Source organism: Osmerus mordax, chromosome 6 (genome assembly GCF_038355195.1).
Source record: "Osmerus mordax isolate fOsmMor3 chromosome 6, fOsmMor3.pri, whole genome shotgun sequence".
In the NCBI taxonomy this organism is placed as follows: domain Eukaryota; kingdom Metazoa; phylum Chordata; class Actinopteri; order Osmeriformes; family Osmeridae; genus Osmerus; species Osmerus mordax.
The window spans coordinates 14,061,052-14,082,540 of record NC_090055.1 but is presented as its reverse complement, the minus strand read 5'-3'; the positions used below and the strand labels follow the sequence as shown (position 1 = coordinate 14,082,540).

At 44.9% G+C, this 21,489-nt stretch overlaps 1 protein-coding gene across 1 annotated transcript in view; it reads right to left on the bottom strand.

Annotated features, from left to right (window-relative positions):
- Positions 1 to 21,489, bottom strand: part of LOC136944686 (eukaryotic translation initiation factor 3 subunit H) — a 61,169-nt gene that overhangs the window by 14,517 nt on the left and 25,163 nt on the right. The window contains exon 3 of the mRNA XM_067238544.1: positions 3,831 to 3,998. Coding sequence (XP_067094645.1) covers positions 3,831 to 3,998 — 168 coding nt within the window. The remainder of the gene's footprint in view (positions 1 to 3,830; positions 3,999 to 21,489) is intronic.

Genomic DNA, 21,489 nt, shown 5'->3' with positions numbered 1-21,489 from the left:
TTTCGGCAGAGTCTTGAGTCTCGGAAAATATCATTATTATTGGGATTGGACGTATAGTTTTGCATCTAGGTTAACTTGTTTGAGGTGTGGATTCTTGGTAAATGTCTGTTATTCTCTCGCCCTCAGCGCGTTAGCAATCATAGCTGCACCATCACCGTGGCAACCACACAGACACGCCACTCAGTCTCTTACACAGGTGATTGGTATTAGCTGATTAGTGGGGTCACAAGACAGCTATTCAGTCAACTCGTCTCATTAAAAGACTAAGAGCACTATAATTTCAGCTACTAAAACGAATATTCTACTTCTACTACTTCTACAGTTTAACAGTTCAGCTTTCAGCTTCTCCCGCATTGTATTTCAGCTATTAGCATTGTTATTTTCAGCAATGAAAAAAAAAGAATTCAGCTTTCAGCATTCCAACACATTTGTGCAGGAAATACACTTTCTAGTTATTACTATTGGGTGTGCTTTGCCTTTGGCAAGGGCACAACCTTTGTTCTCTCACATATATATTCTTATTCTTTCTTTTCCCACCCCTAAGCCTCAGTCAATATTTGGACTACATAGACAGCGTAGGTGTCAAAAGTTTCGTCTTGGTAGCGATTGAGTTGCTTGTATTTTTATTTACGTTCCGTTGCATGGTTGAAGTTTAAATTACGTTTTTGTGAAAACCGAGGGCTAAAAATTGGAGGTAACTCGCTAGCTAGCTTGTCAGTTTTGCTGCACTTAGCGCTGTTTGCATTAGTGCATGCGCAGTGACCTAAGTCTCAGAAAAAGTCAAATGTCATCTGACTGGCTGCCCTGTCTATCATTCAAGTGACGGGATGGATGATAGGCTGACGTAATTTTTTTTATGTCATGCGATCTACCCAGAGTACCTTTGAGATCGACTGGTAGATCGCGGTCGACGTATTGAGCACCCCTGCTCTAGCTCATCTGCTTTTTAATAATCGCTGATTTGCAAGGAATGCAAGAACAGCTAGATAGCGAAAACGCCTAGAGTAGGCATGTAAACTAGTTTACCTATGCTCTTGCGTTAGCAAGCTAATGTGTGATGAATTAGTTTATTGGCAATGGGGCTAACGCGTTATTTCATGTTCCTGACTTTCATTTGAATAAAAAACCTGTACATGTAAATCTACAATTCACGATGCATGTTTGTCCAGATCTTTTGCAGGTTATTTTTTATCTAGCTAACTGAAGCTGAGTTGAATCACAATATAGTTTGGTTGCTAAGCTGTAATGTTCTACCCACCTACGTCGATCCAGTTTGCTTCGACAACAGAAGTGGAAACAACTAACGTAATAATTTCAAATGATATCTAGTCAATCTGTTGAAAATAGTGTTGTGTAGACACACAATAGATTTATTTATACGTTTTTATTTCAAGTCTCCACCTTCGTTGTTTCAGTGAGTGTTGGCCGTGTTGCATCTTTGCTCCACAGCTTCACTCGTTGTAAACCAACCAATCAGCACGCAGCTCATCTATATATTCATGAGCATACCATAAAAGGAGAAAACCTAGCGTTTTTTCCCGGGAAAATTTCAGGGGGCATATGACAGCACCCGGGCCATTTTCAGCCCAACCAATGTTACATACCCTATTCGGAGACCTTAAGGAACAGTGTGAAATACCCCAAAAACCCAGTCAATCAGCCCTTTAAATCCATCACAGACCCTCTACTGGACCCCCTGCAGTTTGCCTACAGAGCCAACAGGTTTGTGGACGATGCAGTTAACATGGCCCTCCACTTCACCCTCCAGCACCTGGACTCCCCAGCATCCTATGCCAGGATCCTGTTTGTGGACTTCAGCTCTGCCTTCAACACCATCATCCCCGCCCTGCTTCAGGACAAGCTCTCCCAGCTGAACGTGCCTGATTCCACCTGCAGGTGGATCACAGACTTCCTGTCTGACAGGAAGCAGTGCGTTAAGCTGGGAACACAAGTCTCTGACTCCCGGTCCATCAGCACCGGATCACCCCAGGGCTGCGTCCTTTCTCCTCTGCTCTTCTCCCTGTACACCAACAGCTGCACCTCCAGTCATCCGTCCGTCAAACTCCTGAAGTTTGCGGACGACACCACCCTTATTGGGCTCACTCTGGTGGAGACGAGTCTGATTATAGGTGGGAAGCGGCCAACCTGGTGACCTGGTGCAGCCAGAACAACTTAGAGCTCAATGCTCTTAAGACAGTGGAGATGGTTGTGGACTTCAGGAAGAACACAGCCCCACTCACCCCCATCACCCTGTGTGACTCCCCAGTCAACACTGTGGAGTCCTTCCGCTTCCTGGGCACTATCCTCTCCCAGGACCTCAAGTGGGAACTGAACATCGGCTCCCTCATCAAGAAAGCACAACAGAGGATGTACTTCCTTCGGCAGCTGAAGAAGTTCAACCTGCCAAAGACAATGATGGTGCACTTCTACACAGCCATCATTGAGTCCATCCTCACCTCCTCCATCACCGTCTGGTACGCTGCTGCCACTGCCAAGGACAAGAGCAGGCTGCAGCGTATCATCCACACTGCTGAGAAGGTGATTGGCTGCAATCTGCCTACCCTCGAGGACCCTGAGGCGAGCAAGGAAGATTGTGGCCGACTCCTCCCACCCTGGACACTCCCTGTTTCAGTCACTCCCCTCCGGCAGAAGGCTGCGGTCCATCAGGACCAATACCTCACGCCACAAAAACAGTTTCTTCCCTTCCACTGTTGGCGTCTTCAACAAGGCCAAGGGTCCACACTGACTCTAATGACTTCCTGCTTAAAACACACTGCTTTTTGCATTGCATTACAAAATTGTATCTTGTACATTTGTATTTTTGTAATATTTGTATTTTCATATTGTAAATTACAGCAACTTATATTTTATTGTATATTTAATTTAATTCTTACTCCACTTAGTACTGCTAGTTTATGTACCCTTAGTATAGATAGTCCATGTATTTAAATTTAAGGTCCCTATATGTCTATTGTATGCACCTTCCTGCCAAAGCAAATTCCTTGTCTGTGCAAACTTTCATGGCGAATAAATCCCATTCTGATTCTGAAAATATCACTACTGTAGAAGGGAAAAACGTAAGGTGAAAAACTTTAGTCATATAAGTTAAGTTCATTCTACATTTACAGTACATTTAGTCATTTTAGCAGACGCCCATATCCAGAGTGACTTACAGTAAAGTACAGGGACATGCTACACTTCACTTTTTGTATTTTGAATTGTACATGAGCAGCAACAAATGTAGGCTATGCTTTTAAATCTATGGATCTTCATAAATAATAAGTAGGCATTTTTATATAAAATATACAGAAATATCAGTTGTAAAAATAGCAGTTAATAAATGGACCCATCTGCAAGAAAGGACACCCTACAATTTCCCAAGAAATTGTACCCTCTCTAGTTGTAAGTGCTGTCAGAGAGTTTAACACCAGCACTTACTTATGCAAAGCCTCAACTAGGCAACCAAGTACATTTGGTCTGCTTGACACAGTAGGTGTAAAGGTTCCCATTCCACAGAGAGATAAATGAAATACCTCCAATATTGCTGCCTATACTATACTCAGAATACTAATCATAATAATAAATCCCATTATATGAACAGGTAGGGCTGTGTGATCACAAATAGCAATTACGTTGCATCTTATGATTGGAGCGCTGCTCTAAGATTCCATTAAAACCATTCAAGACAGACTGTATGACTAGGGTCATTCAGATTCAATATGAGCCTTGTTGTAAAATGGGGTTGAGCTCCCACTGTAAGTGAGTTCTTGTGTATTCAGGCTTGGGCTTGTCCAATGTTTGGCCAAGGGAGAGTGGAGCCAAGGCCTTACCGTAGATGAGGACAACAGACTCCTCGATGGCATGCTGGTAGCTGAACTGGGAGTCGAGCAGGGCACGGCTGACAAACGAGCCATAATAAGTGGACTGGTACCAGCCCACATGCAGATGGTCGATGTTGACGTGACGCAGGCTTCGCATCATCTCCATCTGGTACTGGACTGGAGGGGCAGAGAGAAGGAGGGACAGAGAGAGTGAGATATGGGGATGAAACTGAAGAAAGAGAGAGAGAAAGAGGTTAAGGACAATTCCTTAATGTCTGTAAATAAATAACCCTGGAGGAACTGAATCGTCATTGTCATTCCTATTTTTACGGTCTGAGATACGTACGAGTGACAGTGAAAAGGAAGAAAAAGAAGACAGTGGTCGTGTCCTTGTTCCATGTGCAACAACCCCCACTTCCCTTTTGCCCAGGCTGGTGAGTTAAAAACAGTCTCTCTCTCACACTCTCACACTCTCACGACAATAGTGTGTGTGTGTCATAAATCTTCCCTTGACGCTTTTCCTGTTCTGCGTTGGGAGACAAAAAGAGGAGAGTTCCATCTTTGTATTGACCTCTTGCGTAGCTCCAAGTCTCTTGCTGCGGAGAAACCTGACAGTGGGACTTCTTAAACATCAACAGAATATTATGGGAGGAGGGTTGGACCACAGAGATAAGAATGGGAAATGACGGTGGTCCTTATAACACAAGATTGGACTATTAAGACTTTTGGAATCAGAAGACTACATGTAGGGTGGACAGTGTTATCCTAGACTTAAAACAATAGGAGTACAGGCTAAAATTGGATAAAACAAATTTGGTAAGACATTATGCAGCTGGCTATACTACATTTAGCTTGTTTTTATATTATTGTTGTGTGTGTCTCTGTCATGTACTGCTATGTACTAACTAGCTACCTTATTGGCCCCATGCAATCAAAATTGCATTGCTATGCTACTGTTATTGCGTGTCAACCCCTAGAGGGGGAATGTCCCTGTACTTACTGTAAGTCGCTCTGGATAAGAACGTCTGCTAAATGACTAAAATGTCAAATGTAAATGTAGATTACAATTGAGTTATACAATTAGAACACTTGAAAAGTGTATTGTGCTCTATAATAAGGGTATTCAAATACAGTCCAGTCACACATTTCCGCAGTAGGAAAGGTCTGGACCACAGATCCTCATTTATTGGTCCTCTTGTATCAGGGCTTGAAATAAACTTTTTTTTACTTGGTAGCACTGGTGCTCCCCAACTTAAATTTAGGAGCACCAGCAACAATGTAAGAGCACCCACCAAATATCTTCATATCGTCTTCTCAGCTCTTCAAATGTTGAGCGCAAGTTTTTCACTCCCTGTCACCTGACAACAGAGCGCAGTGACAAGGAGTGATTGACGGGTAATTTGAACCTCAAATCTGCATTAAAGTTAACAACCCTCTACAATGCGAGCAAATCACTCGCAGATGCGACCAAATTTCACGCTACGCGACTTATCTTTAATTAGCCAATGGATAGTAAATTGTTCATTTCACTCACCTGTTATTAAAGTTTAGCGCAGATTTGAATGACACACTGTCGCTTGACTGCGAGTTAACATGATTGGCTGCTATGACAACACAGACAATTAGTTATTTTGCTGCTGTTTGCTGCTGTTCAACAACGAAAACGGAGATTGCCAAAGTAACGGAAAGTCGCTAGATTTGTTGCTCGTCGCTAGATAAGATTTTTTGTCGCAAGGGAAGGTGAAAAGCTACACTGCCTCTGTTGCTTTCTCTTACAAAAATATCGACTTGCTTTTTACGGCACTCGTCACGCACAAAGAGATGGATGCAAAAAAAGCTACAACTCCAGTCTGAGCAGAAAACATTTTATACATTTTTTTGTTATCAAAACAACTTAACATTACTGTCCTTGTTCAGATGATTCTTTCTCTGTTAATCAGCTCTGCCAACTGCGAAAGAGCCTTCAGTGCCCAAAAGAGAATAAAATCAGATGTCCGCAGCAGTCTCACATCCTCATGCCTCAGAGAATTAGATAAAACCGCTGTGTATCTGAACTGGTCATTTTTTATGTCAAGGTGCTCTTTAAACTCTCTTTCCAATCAGCCGTTTGTCTAATACTTATAAACAGAGAGCCTAAACTGATCACACCATTCTAGTGAAGATGGCCAAAACTTTCTTCCACACAGTTTTGCAATGTGTGTGATCTTCATTTCAACAGAAGCCCCAGACCAGAGCTTCAGAAGGATGATCCATCATCAGCTGTGGAGAGGTGGCTGAAGTCAAGTGGCAAGAGAAAGCCGTTAGCAATTTTTGTTAAATTAAAATTAAATCTATATGCAACATAAAGGATCATTCAGACAGATAATGTACATTTGTTTACGTTTGTTTGTGTGTTTTTTTCAGTTGCATTGTTCATGCATTTCATGTGAAAAGTCTGGCGAGTAAAATAAAAAATGTACTAGTCAATTGCGACTCAAGCTTCATTGTGTCCGTAGAGGGTTGGTTAAGAACGTAAAGATGAAGTTTAACTGGTTATGCAATGCTGGAAAGAACGGTGGACCAGTCACAATCAACTCACAGCAGGCATATAATGTGCAGTAGGCTAATTAGCGAGCTTTCGGTAAAGAAATTAAAACAGGTCGCACCATAACGATTATTTGCACTCGCACAAATGCTCCCAAACATATTTTTAGTTCGCACAGATACAATTTTGGGAGCATGCATGACCAAAATGGTTGCAATTTCAAGCCCTGTGTATTGTCTGTGACTACTGACTTTTGTTTAATCTCAATTTTTTTCAGAAACATTATTAAATACTATACATTGAGACGCAGCTCTCAAGACAAATTACCACAGACCGCAGTCCTAACGTGAGCGTTTGTGTGCGTGCACATGTAGCGTAGCCACAGGTAGACTTGGAGGCAGATTCGAGGCAGACTAGGGGATAGAGAATAGAGAAGCCAATGGTCCTGGCCTGAGGCCTGCCATCTGCTAGTCCGTGCCCGCACTAACTATTTTAGCTTTTTATATATGTAATCTATGTTCTGTGTATGTATATGTTATGTTATGCCAGGTTACAGCACTTTGCAATGACGTTATACGAACTACAACAGTGACTTTAGAGAACTGCAACTCTGCATTCATCTGTCTGACACGCCCCCGAGCGTGGTGCACTGTGGGAAGGCAAGCGATTTGCGCCACTGTAGTGGACACGCACTGTCGGCTACAGCGGAGCAGGCAGCGCGGAGCAGGCAGCCCGCAGGAAAATTAGCCCTCTCCTCTCCCAACACTCGCTAAACAAGAACTCGATATGCCATTTACTCCTAGGTTTCACACATTCATCAATGCTGTACTGATTCCAGAGCAACTGCAACACGCCTGGTTCCTGGTAGACACTGACCTTGTAAGGTTGTGTGTGTGTGTGCAATTGAGGCAGTAGGAGACCGTGGCCAGGAGAATATTCATACCCAAAACATGCTTTTGGGCTGGTTAAACTACCCTGGCATAAAACAATTATCATAAAATACTCTTGCTATACTGTATGTATATATAACCATATCTATAGCAAATCTGACTGCCAAGAAACGCAACTACAAAACACTACAAATGAGCGTGAAATGGTCTGCGGTGTGTGTGAGCTCAGGTTCACTCTGAACCTGCCCAACCCTTCTCTCCGCACACCTGGATTAGCACCAATCTCCAGTAATATATTCTGATCCCTACTTTAGCCAGGGCAGAATCTCCAATGAGACAAAGCAGGGGATGAATAAAACAGTGGAACTGATGGCAGCAGGCAGCACCAAAGGTTGGCGTCTACATGCCTCCGCAGGCTAGCGTTAACGAGGCTCAACGTGTGCTCGCCAGCCAGATACTGAGTGTGGAGCATGAAAATCCGGATTCCTTGGTTATTGTGCTAGGCGACTTTAACAAAGGCAATCTCACTCAAGAACTCCCAAAATATAGACAATTCATCAAATGCCCTACCAGAGAAGGAAACACCCTGGATCACTGCTACTCTACAATCAGCAAAGCATACCATGCGGTCCCCCGAGCAGCACTGGGTCACTCTGACCACGCCATGGTCCACCTGATTCCTGCATACAGGCAGAAGCTAAAGCGCTGTAAGCCTGCTGTGAGGACATCAAAACAGTGGACCAGTGAAGCTATGGAGGATCTGCGGGCGTGCTTGGACTGCACTGACTGGGACATGTTCACGACTGCTACCAATAGTCTGGATGAGCTCACAGAGGCTGTGACATCATACATCAGCTTCTGTGAGGACTGCTGTATACCAACACGCACCAGGGTAAGCTACAACAACGACAAACCCTGGTTTACAGCTAAACTCAGAAGGTTGAGGTCAGAGAAAGAGGCCGCGTTTAGGAGTGGGGACAAAGACAGTTTCAAGGAGTCAAAGAACAGGTTTAGCAAGGCGGTGAGGGAGGCTAAACGACTGTACTCAGAGAGGCTAAAACACCAATTCTCTGCAAACGACTCTGCTTCTGTCTGGAGAGGGCTCAGGCAAATTACCAACTACAAGCCCAGAGCCCCCCACTCCACTAACGACTCCCGCCTGGCCAACGACCTGAATGAGTTCTACTGCAGATTTGAAAGACAATTGGACAGTCTTGAACTACCCCTTCCCACCCAGGAGGCCTCCCACCTCCCCCCCTCTACAGTGACGACTCTCTCCATTCAGGAGGGTGAAGTTAACAGACTTTTCAAGAGGCAGAACCCCCGCAAAGCAGCTGGGCCGGACTCTGTCTCTCCAGCCACCCTCAAGCACTGCGCTGACCAGCTGTCTCCGGTGTTTACCCACATCTTTAACACCTCCCTTGAGACATGCCATGTGCCAGCCTGTCTCAAGTCCTCCACCATCATCCCTGTGCCCAAAAAGCCAAGGCCAACAGGACATAATGACTACAGACCCGTCGCCCTGACCTCTGTGGTAATGAAGTCTTTCGAGCGCCTGGTGCTGGCACACCTTAAATCCATCACTGACCCTCTACTGGACCCCCTGCAGTTTGCCTACAGAGCCAACAGGTCTGTGGACGATGCAGTTAACATGGCCCTCCACTTCACCCTACAGCACCTGGACTCCCCAGCATCCTATGCCAGGATCCTGTTTGTGGACTTCAGCTCTGCCTTCAACACCATCATCCCCGCCCTGCTTCAGGACAAGCTCTCCCAGCTGAACGTGCCTGATTCCACCTGCAGGTGGATCACAGACTTCCTGTCTGACAGGAAGCAGTGCGTTAAGCTGGGAACACAAGTCTCTGACTCCCGGTCCATCAGCACCGGATCACCTCAGGGCTGCGTCCTCTCTCCTCTGCTCTTCTCCCTGTACACCAACAGTTGCACCTCCAGTCATCCGTCCGTCAAACTCCTGAAGTTTGCGGACGACACCACCCTTATTGGGCTCATCTCTGGTGGAGACGAGTCTGATTATAGGTGGGAAGCGGCCAACCTGGTGACCTGGTGCAGCCAGAACAACTTAGAGCTCAATGCTCTTAAGACAGTGGAGATGGTTGTGGACTTCAGGAGGAACACAGCCCCACTCACCCCCATCACCCTGTGTGACTCCCCAGTCAACACTGTGGAGTCCTTCCGCTTCCTGGGCACTATCCTCTCCCAGGACCTCAAGTGGGAACTGAACATCAGCTCCCTCATCAAGAAAGCACAACAGAGGATGTACTTCCTTCGGCAGCTGAAGAAGTTCAACCTGCCAAAGACAATGATGGTGCACTTCTACTCAGCCATCATTGAGTCCATCCTCACCTCCTCCATCACCGTCTGGTACGCTGCTGCCACTGCCAAGGACAAGAGCAGACTGCAGCGTATCATCCGTACTGCTGAGAAGGTGATTGGCTGCAATCTGCCTACCCTCGAGGACCTGCACACCTCGAGGACCCTGAGGCGAGCGAGGAAGATTGTGGCCGACTCCTCCCACCCTGGACACTCCCTGTTTCAGTCACTCCCCTCCGGCAGAAGGCTGCGGTCCATCAGGACCAATACCTCACGCCACAAAAACAGTTTCTTCCCTTCCGCTGTTGGCCTCTTCAACAAGGCCAAGGGACCACACTGACTCAAATGACTTATTGCTTAAAACACACTGCTTTTGCACTGCACCACAACATGGTATCTTGTACATTTGTATTTTTTGTAATATTTGTATTTTTATATTGTAATTTACGGCAACTTATATTTATCCCACTTAGTACTGCTAGTTTATGTACCCTTAGTATAGTTAGTCCACATATTTAAATTTTAGGTATATGTTTATTGTATGCACCTTCCTGCCAAAGCAAATTCCTTGTCTGTGCAAACTTTCATGGCGAATAAATCCCTTTCTGATTCTGATTCTGATTCAAAGGGCCATGCTTACCTTAAAGGATTTCCCGCAGAAAATTGTTTAGTTAAGGTGGTACATTTACATTTAGTCATTTAGCAGACGCTCTTATCCAGAGCGACTTACAGTAAGTACAGGGACATTCCCCCGAGGCAAGTAGGGTGAAGTGCCTTGCCCAAGGACACAACGTCAGTTTGCATGACCGGGAATCGAACTGGCAACCTTTGGATTACTAGCCCGATTCCCTCACCGCTCAGCCACCTGAGTCCCAAGGTAGGGTGGGGTTTGCCGTCAGATCGGGGAGGGGGAAAACGACTATTTTGTGCGATAGACTAATGCGGGGGGGCTAGTTTGTGCAATAGACTGATGCGTTCTGCAGAGAAGGATTTGGAATGGAAGGGAGAAAACAGGATAACGGCGGATATCGCTATGAATTTTTGGGGGGACTACGTAGTTAAGAAGGCAGGTGTGTGTTGCTTAGGCGGCCGCCTTAACTGAAAAGTGCTGTGGGAAACCCTGCCTTAGATCTCTCAAAATTAGAGAGAAAGAGAGAATAGGAGGAAGGAAAAGAGAAAAAAAGCAGGAGAAAGAGAGAGAGAAGGATAGCGGGGCAGTTCTGGTTGTGTCCCCTAGTTTTCTAATGGACTTTTTCCAACCAAGCACACAACAGTAAACACTTGTTCCTGTGGATCAGACCCTTTGAAGGACAGCACCATATCTCTCTAATAATGACAGGAATCTGTGGTTTAGTTTCCCACAATAACAGAAAGCAGGGCTCGACAATAACGATGGCCCAGGGCCAGTAAAAAGTAAGTTGGGACAGTTAAACTAGCAACTCACTGTCCCGATCGGGCCACTGCAAAGTATTGATTGAAGAAAAACAAAATTGCATTGTAAAACTTAAACATCCTGCATGTTTTGAAATGTGCTAAATGCATAAATAACTTTGCAGCTCGTGGGGCGCACCGTTGGCCAATCAAGAGTTGAGTAGTGATTGACGAGTGGTTGTCAAATTCTAATTCTCTAACCGCAATACATTTTTTAACAACTGGCGCGAGACACTGAAGTGAAGATGGCAGCAAAGGAGAGCTACGAGCTCAACTGGAAGCAACTTTTTTATGGAACCAAGATGCACTGCGTCGTCTGTTCCCGTCTAAAGCAGACAAAAGTGGATCTTTTTACACAGGCAACGAGAATTTCGCAAAACAATCCCTGACCAGCCATGCTAATAGCAGACAGCACCTGGTTTGCTTTTATATATTAGCATTGATGGACCAGAGGTTTCCCAGTTTCAGCCAGACAGAGTTGTGCAGAGATGGCTGTCAGCGGGGGAGAGAGCACGTCATGTTTGAGGTTAAAAGTCAATTGTTTTGCCCATTTTGACCATTACCTTTTTATTTTTATCACTAGAAATTTGATTTCATTGTTGTTCTTTTTATATCCAGGATGTGTTTAAATAAATGGTTAAACATGTTAACAGAATAACATAACTTATAAGTCTTTGGTTTTGTTGTAACAATAATAAAATACAACTTTTAGAAGGGGTGCCAGTAAAAACTGTCTTGGGGCCAGTAAGTTTCAAACCCACTGGCCCAGTGGGCACCCTGCAAACCGGGCTCTCAGCAAAGTTAATATCTTGCAGGGGTCTTTATAATCCAACGGAGTCCAGTGCAGCAATTGACATTGTTTGGATATTTTTTTTTTACATCAAATGAAAAGATTTGCAGCCAGTTTGCCTTGCTCTCTTCGCTCTGGACCCGAAACGATATGTATATAGCGAGACGAAAATAAGCATGAGACATGAACAATATTAGGTTTTCATTGCTTTAGACATCATCACTTGCTGGACAACCTTTCAATTGGCACTTCAAAAATACATTTTTGGGTACCCTATAGCCTACTGTTATTTAGAAGCACAGATATAACAGATATGGCCAGGTTAGCAGTTCTGACTGCTGTCATATAAAATCAGCTGCTCAAAGGGTTTTCTTTATGGATGAAATGCTGGCTAGATAACAGAACATAATAAAGTGGATTCTTACAATAGATCAGTGAATTTTGTTACACAAATTAATTGCCTGCCCATTGCAAATTTGCTACGGCATTATAAATCACCAGTGGCATCACAGACATGGACACTTCCTACCACTTAAGCCTCCTTGGTCGTTTTCTTGAGGCATGGATTTAGCTAACCACAAACAGGCCTACGACAGGAACAATGTTCGTACGTGTTTAGTCTCCACGGTCAGTAGTCATGTCTTATTTATACAAATGCGATACAGAAAATACAAGACAAATTTACAGCACTGCACAAAGGAAAACTTACAAACGTATTAAACATAGCAAACACCCCTTAGGTAGAACTGTACATGCGCTGTATGATCAATTAGGCCCACAATAATGACAGCAGGCTAAACCATTGTGCATGTGATGTTATGAACTAACTGTCTAGATGTTTGTGGTGGTAAGACAATTTTAAAGATCCTGTAAAGTGGACCTGGAAATTAAGTTCACCACACCACAGAATGTGTTATTAACTACCCATCCAAATTAGAATGAAAAAATAACACAGACAAGTATGTTAAATTAGGCTTTGAAATCGTGAAAAAATCAGCAGTCTTCTCTTCTTGAGACTGGGGGGGCGTGTCGCCTAAAGGAGCTAAAGCTCCGCCCCTCGCTGCCTAGTGCCTACCCCCGACCCAGATAATGAACGCTATGTCAAGCCGAACAAAACCGTATAGAATTAGAATTTATTTGTTCAATGAGTGAAACATACAGATGCATATAAATGAAATGTTCCCCTGAGCTGTAACAGTAAAAATGGACAGCAGACAGTGAGCTCTCCAACTAGGCTACTTCTAACACATTAGCTACCATTTCACCAAAATACCATCATTCTACACCGAGTAGCCTAATATCAATTTAGCGGTTTGCACTAACTCATAGCAGAGATAGCTCTGGAAAAGTTATCTAGTATAATTATAACAAGCACACAGAACTGAGTGATGAACTGCTGGCGGCGGTGGATGGTCCAGGTGCGACCGGAGGATGAACGACCGGGGGGGCGATGCTCGGTACGGCTCCGCGCTGCAAGAGAAGCCGTGTGTTGGTGAACCCCGTCTGTCTCTGGTCCATGTTAAATCTGTCTGTCGTGAAATGGTCAGTGGCGCAGAGGCGGCTGTTGGAGTTTAACCGAAGCTTTCCATGGCTCTTCACAAAATCTATCCACCTATTTTTCCTTTCATTATCAACAGGGAACTTATAGCGTTGCAGCGCAGCTGGAGTTCTTGCATCCAGGGAAGATGCAGTTGCGGGTGGTTGGAGACATCCTGAAGCTAGCTAGCTAGCCGATGTATCCATCCATCCATCATCTTCCGCTTGTCCGGGGGTCGGGTCGCGGGGGCAGCAACCTAAGCAGGGAGGCCCAGACTTTCCTCTCCCCGGCCACTTCCACCAGCTATTCCTGGGGGACCCCGAGGCGTTCCCAGGACAGCCGAGAGACATAGTCCCTCCAGCGTGTCCTGGGTCTTCCCCGGGGCCTCTTCCCAGTGGGACGTGCCCAGAACACCTCACCAGGGAGGCGTCCAGGAGGCATCCTTATCAGATGCCCGAGCCACCTCAACTGGCCCCTCTCGACGCGGAGGAGCAGCGGTTCTACTCTGAGCCCCTCCCGGATGACCGAGCTTCTCACCGTATCTCTAAGGGAGAGCCCGGACACCCTGCGGAGAAAACTCATTTCGGCCGCTTGTATTCGCGATCTCGTTCTTTCGGTCACTACCCACAGTTCGTGGCCATAGGTGAGGGTAGGAACGTAGATCGACTGGTAAATAGAGAGCTTCGCCTTTCGACTCAGCTCCTTCACCACAACGGACCGATGCAGAGCCCGCATCACTGCGGACGCCGCACCGATCCGCCTGTCGATCTCGCGCTCCATCCTTCCCCGACCCGGAGATTGCACTCCACCTTTTTCCGGTCGATAACCATGGCCTCAGATTTGGAGGTGCTGATTCCCATCCCAGCCGCTTCGCATTCGGTTGCGAACCGCTCCAGTGAGAGCTGGAGGTCACGGCCCGATGAAGCCAACAGGACCACATCATCCGCAAAAAGCAGCGACCCGATCCTGAGGTCCCCAAACCGGACCCCCTCAACGCCCTGGCTGCGCCTAGAAATTCTGTCCATATAAGTTATGAACAGAATCGGTGACAAAGGGCAGCCCTGGCGGAGTCCAACCCTCACCGGGAACAAGTTCGACTTACTACCGGCAATGCGGACCAAACTCTGGCACCGGTCGTACAGGGACCGAACAGCCCCGATCAGGGAGTCCGGTACCCCGTACTCCTGGAGCACCCCCCACATGAGCCCCCGAGGGACACAGTCGAACGCCTTCTCCAAATCCACAAAACATGTGTAGACTGGTTGGGCGAACTCCCATGCACCCTCCAGAACCCTGCCGAGGGTATAGAGCTGGTCCACAGTTCCACGGCCAGGACGAAAACCACATTGCTCCTCCTGAATCCAAGGTTCGACAATCCGACGGACCCTCCTCTCCAGCACCCCTGAATAGACTTTCCCAGGGAGGCTGAGGAGTGTGATCCCCCTAAAGTTGGAGCACACCCTCCGGTCCCCCTTTTTAAAGAGGGGAACCACCACCCCGGTCTGCCAGTCCAGAGGCACTGTCCCTGATGTCCACGCGATGTTGCAGAGTCTTGCCAACCAAGACAGCCCTACAACATCCAGAGCCTTAAGGAACTCCGGGCGGACCTCATCCACCCCAGCTAAGCTACAATAACAGTACAGCAGGAGCAGCCATTCAGTGATCTGACGTAGATGGGGCGAAATGACGTAGATAGGGCATTTTTTGGCTCCGCCCATTAAAACCTGATCTGAAAACGGAAGAGAAACTGTTCTTCGGTCTAACTCCACATTTCAGTGTGACAAAGTTTTAGCGCTTTGCACATGCTTTCAGGAACTCATTTCACACGTGTATAATGTACTTAGAAGAAAAACATGGAATTTACTTTACAGGATCTTTAACAGAGAACCAATATAATACATTTATCAACATAAAATAAGCAATTGATAATGTAGCCTTCCATTTGTCTGCTGCATTGGAAATTTGTTTAAAACAGCAAAATTGCTTTTATGATGCGCATAAGTGACTAGAATAGATGAGGTTGAACAAGTACTTCAGAGATGACAGTGTCAATTGTGATATAAGAAATATAGGTACCAAAGCCACTGAGCAGAACTGTCATCACCAGCTGCATCACAGGCATCTATCTATAATTCCAGACATCTGTGTGTGTCACCGACATCATTGTGGGCACTGTGCCCCATCTATAATTCCAGGAATTGTGTGTGCCCCAAATTTTATCACGGGCATTGTGCATTATTTATAGTTCAGGTAATCTGTATTTGTGTGTTTCACTGACATCTTAAGTAGGGGTGCCACGATACCAAAAATTCAGTAGTCGGTGCCAATACCAGTAAAATAACACGATTCTCGATGCTGATTTCGATACCACGTTAAAAAAAGATTTTGTTTTACGATTCCATGTACTTGAACTTCTTTATTAACCCGTAAAGGAGTAGCGTCGCACATATGTGATCGTTCGAATGCGGGTCTCACATATGCGATTTCGAACATTACAACTGAATATTTTCCGATTGACAACTATGCGACAAACGCTTTAGTATGGCTTCAAAATGTACTAATGAGAAGGCTAATTCAACCAATCAGTCCGACTCCGTCCGTCCGTCTGTCCGTAACGGAGTCGGAGAAGTATAATTCGGCATTAACAAGTAACACTAGCATGATAGTAGAATTGCTACGAGTATTATGCTAGCTAATTTAGCCAGGAAGCTAACGAAAGCTAGCTAGCTACTGTTCCGTTTCGGATAAATAACTTGCGCTGTGTGGACTGTCGGAAATATTTAGAACTCACGTCTAAAATACTTGAAAAATATCAAAATGTCATAATACATAAAAACATGTGCAAAATAGCATAGAACAACATAAAGTGCAATTAATGCTTATAGTGCAACAAATACTGGAACACTGAAACGTATGCTGCCCCCATCAGTTCCGGAACCGATGCTGCTAACACTGGCATCAAAAAAATGGGCATCGTCGGTGTTTGGACATTTTAGAACCGGAAGGTATCGGTAGTATCGGTTCTCGTGACATCCCTAATCTTAAGCACCAACTGCATCACGGGCACTGTGCACTAGTTATTTTAATTAGTCAAGAATCCAAGAAAGGGAAAGAACAGGAAGAAATCAATTTCTCCATTGCGACAGGTAATCTGATCTATTGAAAGGCTAACTCCTATGAAAGTGTTATCACAAAGCCCCACCATGTTTCAAGGTAGAAAGTGTGAATAGATGCACGTGGGTGGCATACTGATTAACAGCACACACAAGGGATGTGAATCAACAGCTTGCAGAGATCATGGCTGATGCATTCTTTAAGCCCCCTGACTTTAATTAACCCTGGGTGAGATGAGAAAGTCCACCATTAGGGCACAGGGACAGAGGGTCAGCCTCAAAGACTGTGGGGAGAAATGTGCTATTACCAGGGTAGGTGTGTTTGTGTTAAAGCTGATTTACACTACTCCGTTCTCATGGACACGGACAGAGGGAACGCCCTCTCCGACGTGAAACGCCCTCGCCGAGCCCTCTCTGAGCCCCTCGAGAGCTCTACGTGCACCTCCTGATTTTCCTGACTGTCCGTCCGTCATTTTACGGATACCCCTTGGCTGTGATTGGTCCGTATTAAGAACCGCTTGCGTCAGGGGCGGGGTTGCCGTGACCAACAAGACAAACAGAATCCTTTGATCGCCATTGCTGTAAGTTTACAATTCATATTTCAGCTAAACAGTACCTGTAAATCAGCATCTGAATTAAAATGTGACGAGAAATGGGCAGTGTAGTTGCTGAAAATGTGCTTATTTTATTGATGAAACGGCTAATTTGTAAATTTGCTCCGACTTTTCGATAACCTAGCTAGCATCGCAGTGCAGCGCCACCTACTCTTCTGGCAGTGAATTGTTTTCAGCACCCACAGCCTTAGGAGTACTATAAATTTAACCAATCCGTCCGACTCCGTCCGTCCGTAACGGAGTCGGAGAAGTATAATTCGGCCTTAAATCTCATCACAATGAAGTTTGGTGTTTAACTACCATGCTGGCTGGGGTAAGGGCTGTCTGCTAGAAGTTTTGCTATCGCAGCTTATAAATGATGATGCTTTGTGCTAAACGGAGAAAAGTGGAGCAGCAGGGATGTCCCTGTACTTACTGCAAGTCACTCTGGATAAGAGCGTCTGCTAAATGACTAAATGTATATGTAAAATGTATGATCACTCGTTCTCTGTGGAAGCCTGATAACGACCATTCATTTGTATCAGGTGTGTTGGAGCAGGGAAACATCTAAAACACAGGACAGCGGCCCCTTAGGACCAGGATTCGACACCCCTGCACTAGGAGATCTGCTACGTAAAATTGATAAGATAATTGAGGTGCACTTGATATGGCCTACCTGCAGCCAGTTTCACCTTGTGTTTCTACAGTTTATATGACACAAGTGTGTGAGCTCCTGCCCCAGTGTTTCCTCTACATTAATTTGGGGAGGACAGCCACAATATTTTATTTTTTTTTTTTTTTTACTGTTTAACATGGCAACAAAAATTATTCATTGCACAGCGCACTGATTATGCGCAGGACGAACGAATCAATCCGGAGTTTACGAACGGTTAGGCCCAATCCAGCAAAGTGCTGTCCCATTCCAATTCATAGCATTTTGAGCCCTTGCAGCCTCTTGCACTCAATCACTTACTAGGTGACGTCAAGTAAGTCTGTGAAGGTTCAGGGCTTAGGGTTTAAGCGAGACATTGGGATTAGGGTTGCAAAATTCCAGGAATATTCAAAGTTGGACATTTTCCACAGGAATTAACGGGAATATACGGGAATTAACAGGAATAAACTGGAAATGTTGTGGTAATTTAACTGTATTTAGCTTGTCATAAGCAGACATGCATGCAAACATTTATAATACAACTTTTGTGTGGACATACATACATCCTACTCTCACTGCTGTAAAAAGTTAGTCTACTGTATACAAATAAACATGGCTTCAGTTTACCAAGTACTCAATATGCTAGGTAATGACAAACAGTGTTGGGAAAGTTCACTTTCTACATGAACTAGTTCAGTTCATAGTTCACTTGAGGGTTTAGGTTGGTTGAGGGGCAGTTCTATGGGTGTATGTGAAGCCCTCTGTGACATGCTTGTGTGTAAAAAGGGCTATACAAATAAATTTTATTTGATTCATAGTGCATAAATTTTAAAATGAACTAGTTCAGCTCATAATTCAAAATTTTTAACGAAGTTCACAGCTCCAAACATTTCTTTCAATATGTTGCGAGCTATAATTGAAATCTCAATCTGTCTGAAATACCATACTTGGCCAATGAAAACCTAATATTATTCATGTCTCATGCTTATTTTCTTCTCGCAATTCGGCACTCTCACACTTGCCAGGCATAGGGCTGAAACTTTCAGACGCAACACTGATGACAAAGACGTTCAAAAACAACAGAAACTTTTACGTTTAAGTTGATGTTTCTGGCAGACAATGTTCCCAACCAGCTGCATTCAGGGTCCAGCTGAGCTAGGCGTGCATAGTCTTGTTCTCAACTACATTGAAGTTCCCTGTTATATGCTTTTGCAAAAAAAACTGTCACATTTTCTTTCTTCAAAATTCCCGAGCCAAAATTCCCGTGGAAACTTTGCAGAAACTTTCCGCCCCTTTGCAACCCTGATTGGGCCTTAGTATCATAATTCTCTGCGCAAATTTGTCCAAAACTGATACATTGAAGTTAAATATAATTATATTCATAGTTAAATTCATTCGTCAAATATAACAATGAGTCCAATGTAATGTTTATATTACATAAAGCAAAAAAAAAAAGCTAAAATTAATGCTAAAAAAAAATGTATCTGACGGGTACTGCACGCGCACATTACTTGTTTAAGTCCTTATTTCCACTCACATCAAAATGAGACAAGGACCTAGGTTTGGCCTAAGCCCCTAATGTAACGTCTGGCTCTGCCCCTGCCTACCACCACTAATAGGATTTGAATTCTGTGGGAAACACTGTGCCCTATAATATAGATACAATATTACACAACAGTGTATTCCCTAGGTTTACAGCTTTGGGGGGGGGGGGTTGGGTTATCCATGTAGAGACATAAATGACATGCTGTCTGGTAAATAAGATAAATAACATAAGGCCATTTAGTTTCTTTAAAGATCCTGTAAAGTAAATTCCGTGTTTTACTTCTAAGTACATTATTTATGTGTGAAATGAGTTCCTGAAAGAATGTGCAAAGCGCTAAAACTTTGTCACACTGAAATGTGGAGTTAAACCGAAGAACAGTTTCTCTTCCGTTTTCAGATCAGGTTTTAATGGGCGGGGCCAAAAAATGCCCTATCTACGTCATGTCGCCCTATCTATGTCAGATCACTGAATGGCTCCTCCTGCTGTACTGTTATTGTAGCCTACATCAGCTAGCTAGCTAGCTCCAGGATGTCTCCCACCACCCACAACTGCATTTTCCCTGGATGCAAGAACTCCAGCTGCGCTGCAACGCCATTTAAGTTCCCTATTGATAATGAAAGGTAAAATAGGTGGATAGATTTTGTGAAGAGCCACGCTCATGGAAAGCTTCGGATAAACTCCAACAGCCGCCTCTGCACTGACCATTTCACGGCGGACAGTTTTAACATGGACCAGAGACAGATGGGGTTCACCAACACACAGCTTCTCTTGCAGCGCGGAGCCGTACCGAGCATCGCCCCTCCGGCCGTTCATCCTCCAGTCGCACCTGGACCATCAACCGCCGCCAGCAGTTCATCACTCAGTTCTGTGTGCTTGTTATAATTATGCTAGATAACTTTTCCAGAGGTATCTCTGCTATGAGTTAGTGCAAACCGCTAAATTGATATTAGGCTACTCTGTGTAGAATGATGGTATTTTGGTGAAATGGTAGCTAATGTGTTAGAAGTAGCCTAGTTGGAGAGCTCACTGTCTGCTGTCTCTGGTGTCCATTTTTACTGTTACAGCTCAGGGGAACATTTCATTTATATGCATCTGTATGTTTCACTTATTGAACAAATAAATTCTAATTCTATACGGTTTTGTTCGGCTTGACATAGCGTCCATTATCTGGGTCGGAGGTAGGCACTTGGAAGCGAGGGGCGGAGCTTCAGCTCCTTCAGGCGGACACGCCCCCCCCCCCCCCCCAAGTCTCAAGCAGAGAAGACTGCTGATTTTTTCACAATTTCAAAGCCTAATTTAACATACTTGTCGGTGTTATTTTTTCATTCGAATTTGGATGGGTAGTTAATAAAACATTATTCTGTGGTGTGGCAAACTTAATTTCCAGGTCCACTCTACAGGATCTTTAATAAAGGAGCAAGCTATAGACCTGTTTCGTAGGAAAGGTAACCTTAATCAACCTATGTGAGCTATATATTAATATATATATATATATATATATATTTTTTTTTTTTTTTTATTATTAACTTGACCTTCCAGGGGGGCGGGGGGGTGCCGTTGGGGGGGCAACGAGAGAGCGAGGCGACGAGAGAGCGAGGCGAAGAGAGAGCGAGGCGCCGAGAGAGCGAGGCGACGAGAGAGCGAGGCGACGAGAGAGCGAGGCGACGAGAGAGCGTCACCCCTGCAACTTGTTCAATACTGTCATGCATGTCATCGAGCAGGCAACGCAACAGGCAACGCAACAGGGTTTCTTGTAGCTCAGGGCAGGGGAGACCAACGCTGACCTTATTAACCAGGGGATAAGGCCCATGGCGAGGATGGAGAGGAGGGACAGTGGAAGAATGCCTGTACTAAATCAAATGCCACTGGGTGCCTGTTAACGCTAACCATTTACTTCAACGACTTTTAGCAATCTTTCCCCTCCTCCCCATCCTCAAAATTCCTCAGCTGCTGCTTGTTAGCCAGAGACACCAGATCTGCTGGATCTGGAAAAGCATCTTCCCTTCGGATGGCGTCTGCTGGGCTGCCGATGTGGCGCTAATGCCGTTTGACTGTCACTTTCTTTGACAAAGGAAAAACCAGGGCTGCTAATGGTTGCAAGAATGTATTCTGAACAAAGGATGCTGGAGGGGCGGGGGAGATTCTTAACTTAACAGAATTGGGCTTAACAGAAATGAGTGCGCATACAGACGCTTAACTGACAACATTGATCAAATATACCGCCACGGCTTGACAATATGGAGTGCTTGGTCCTCATTGCC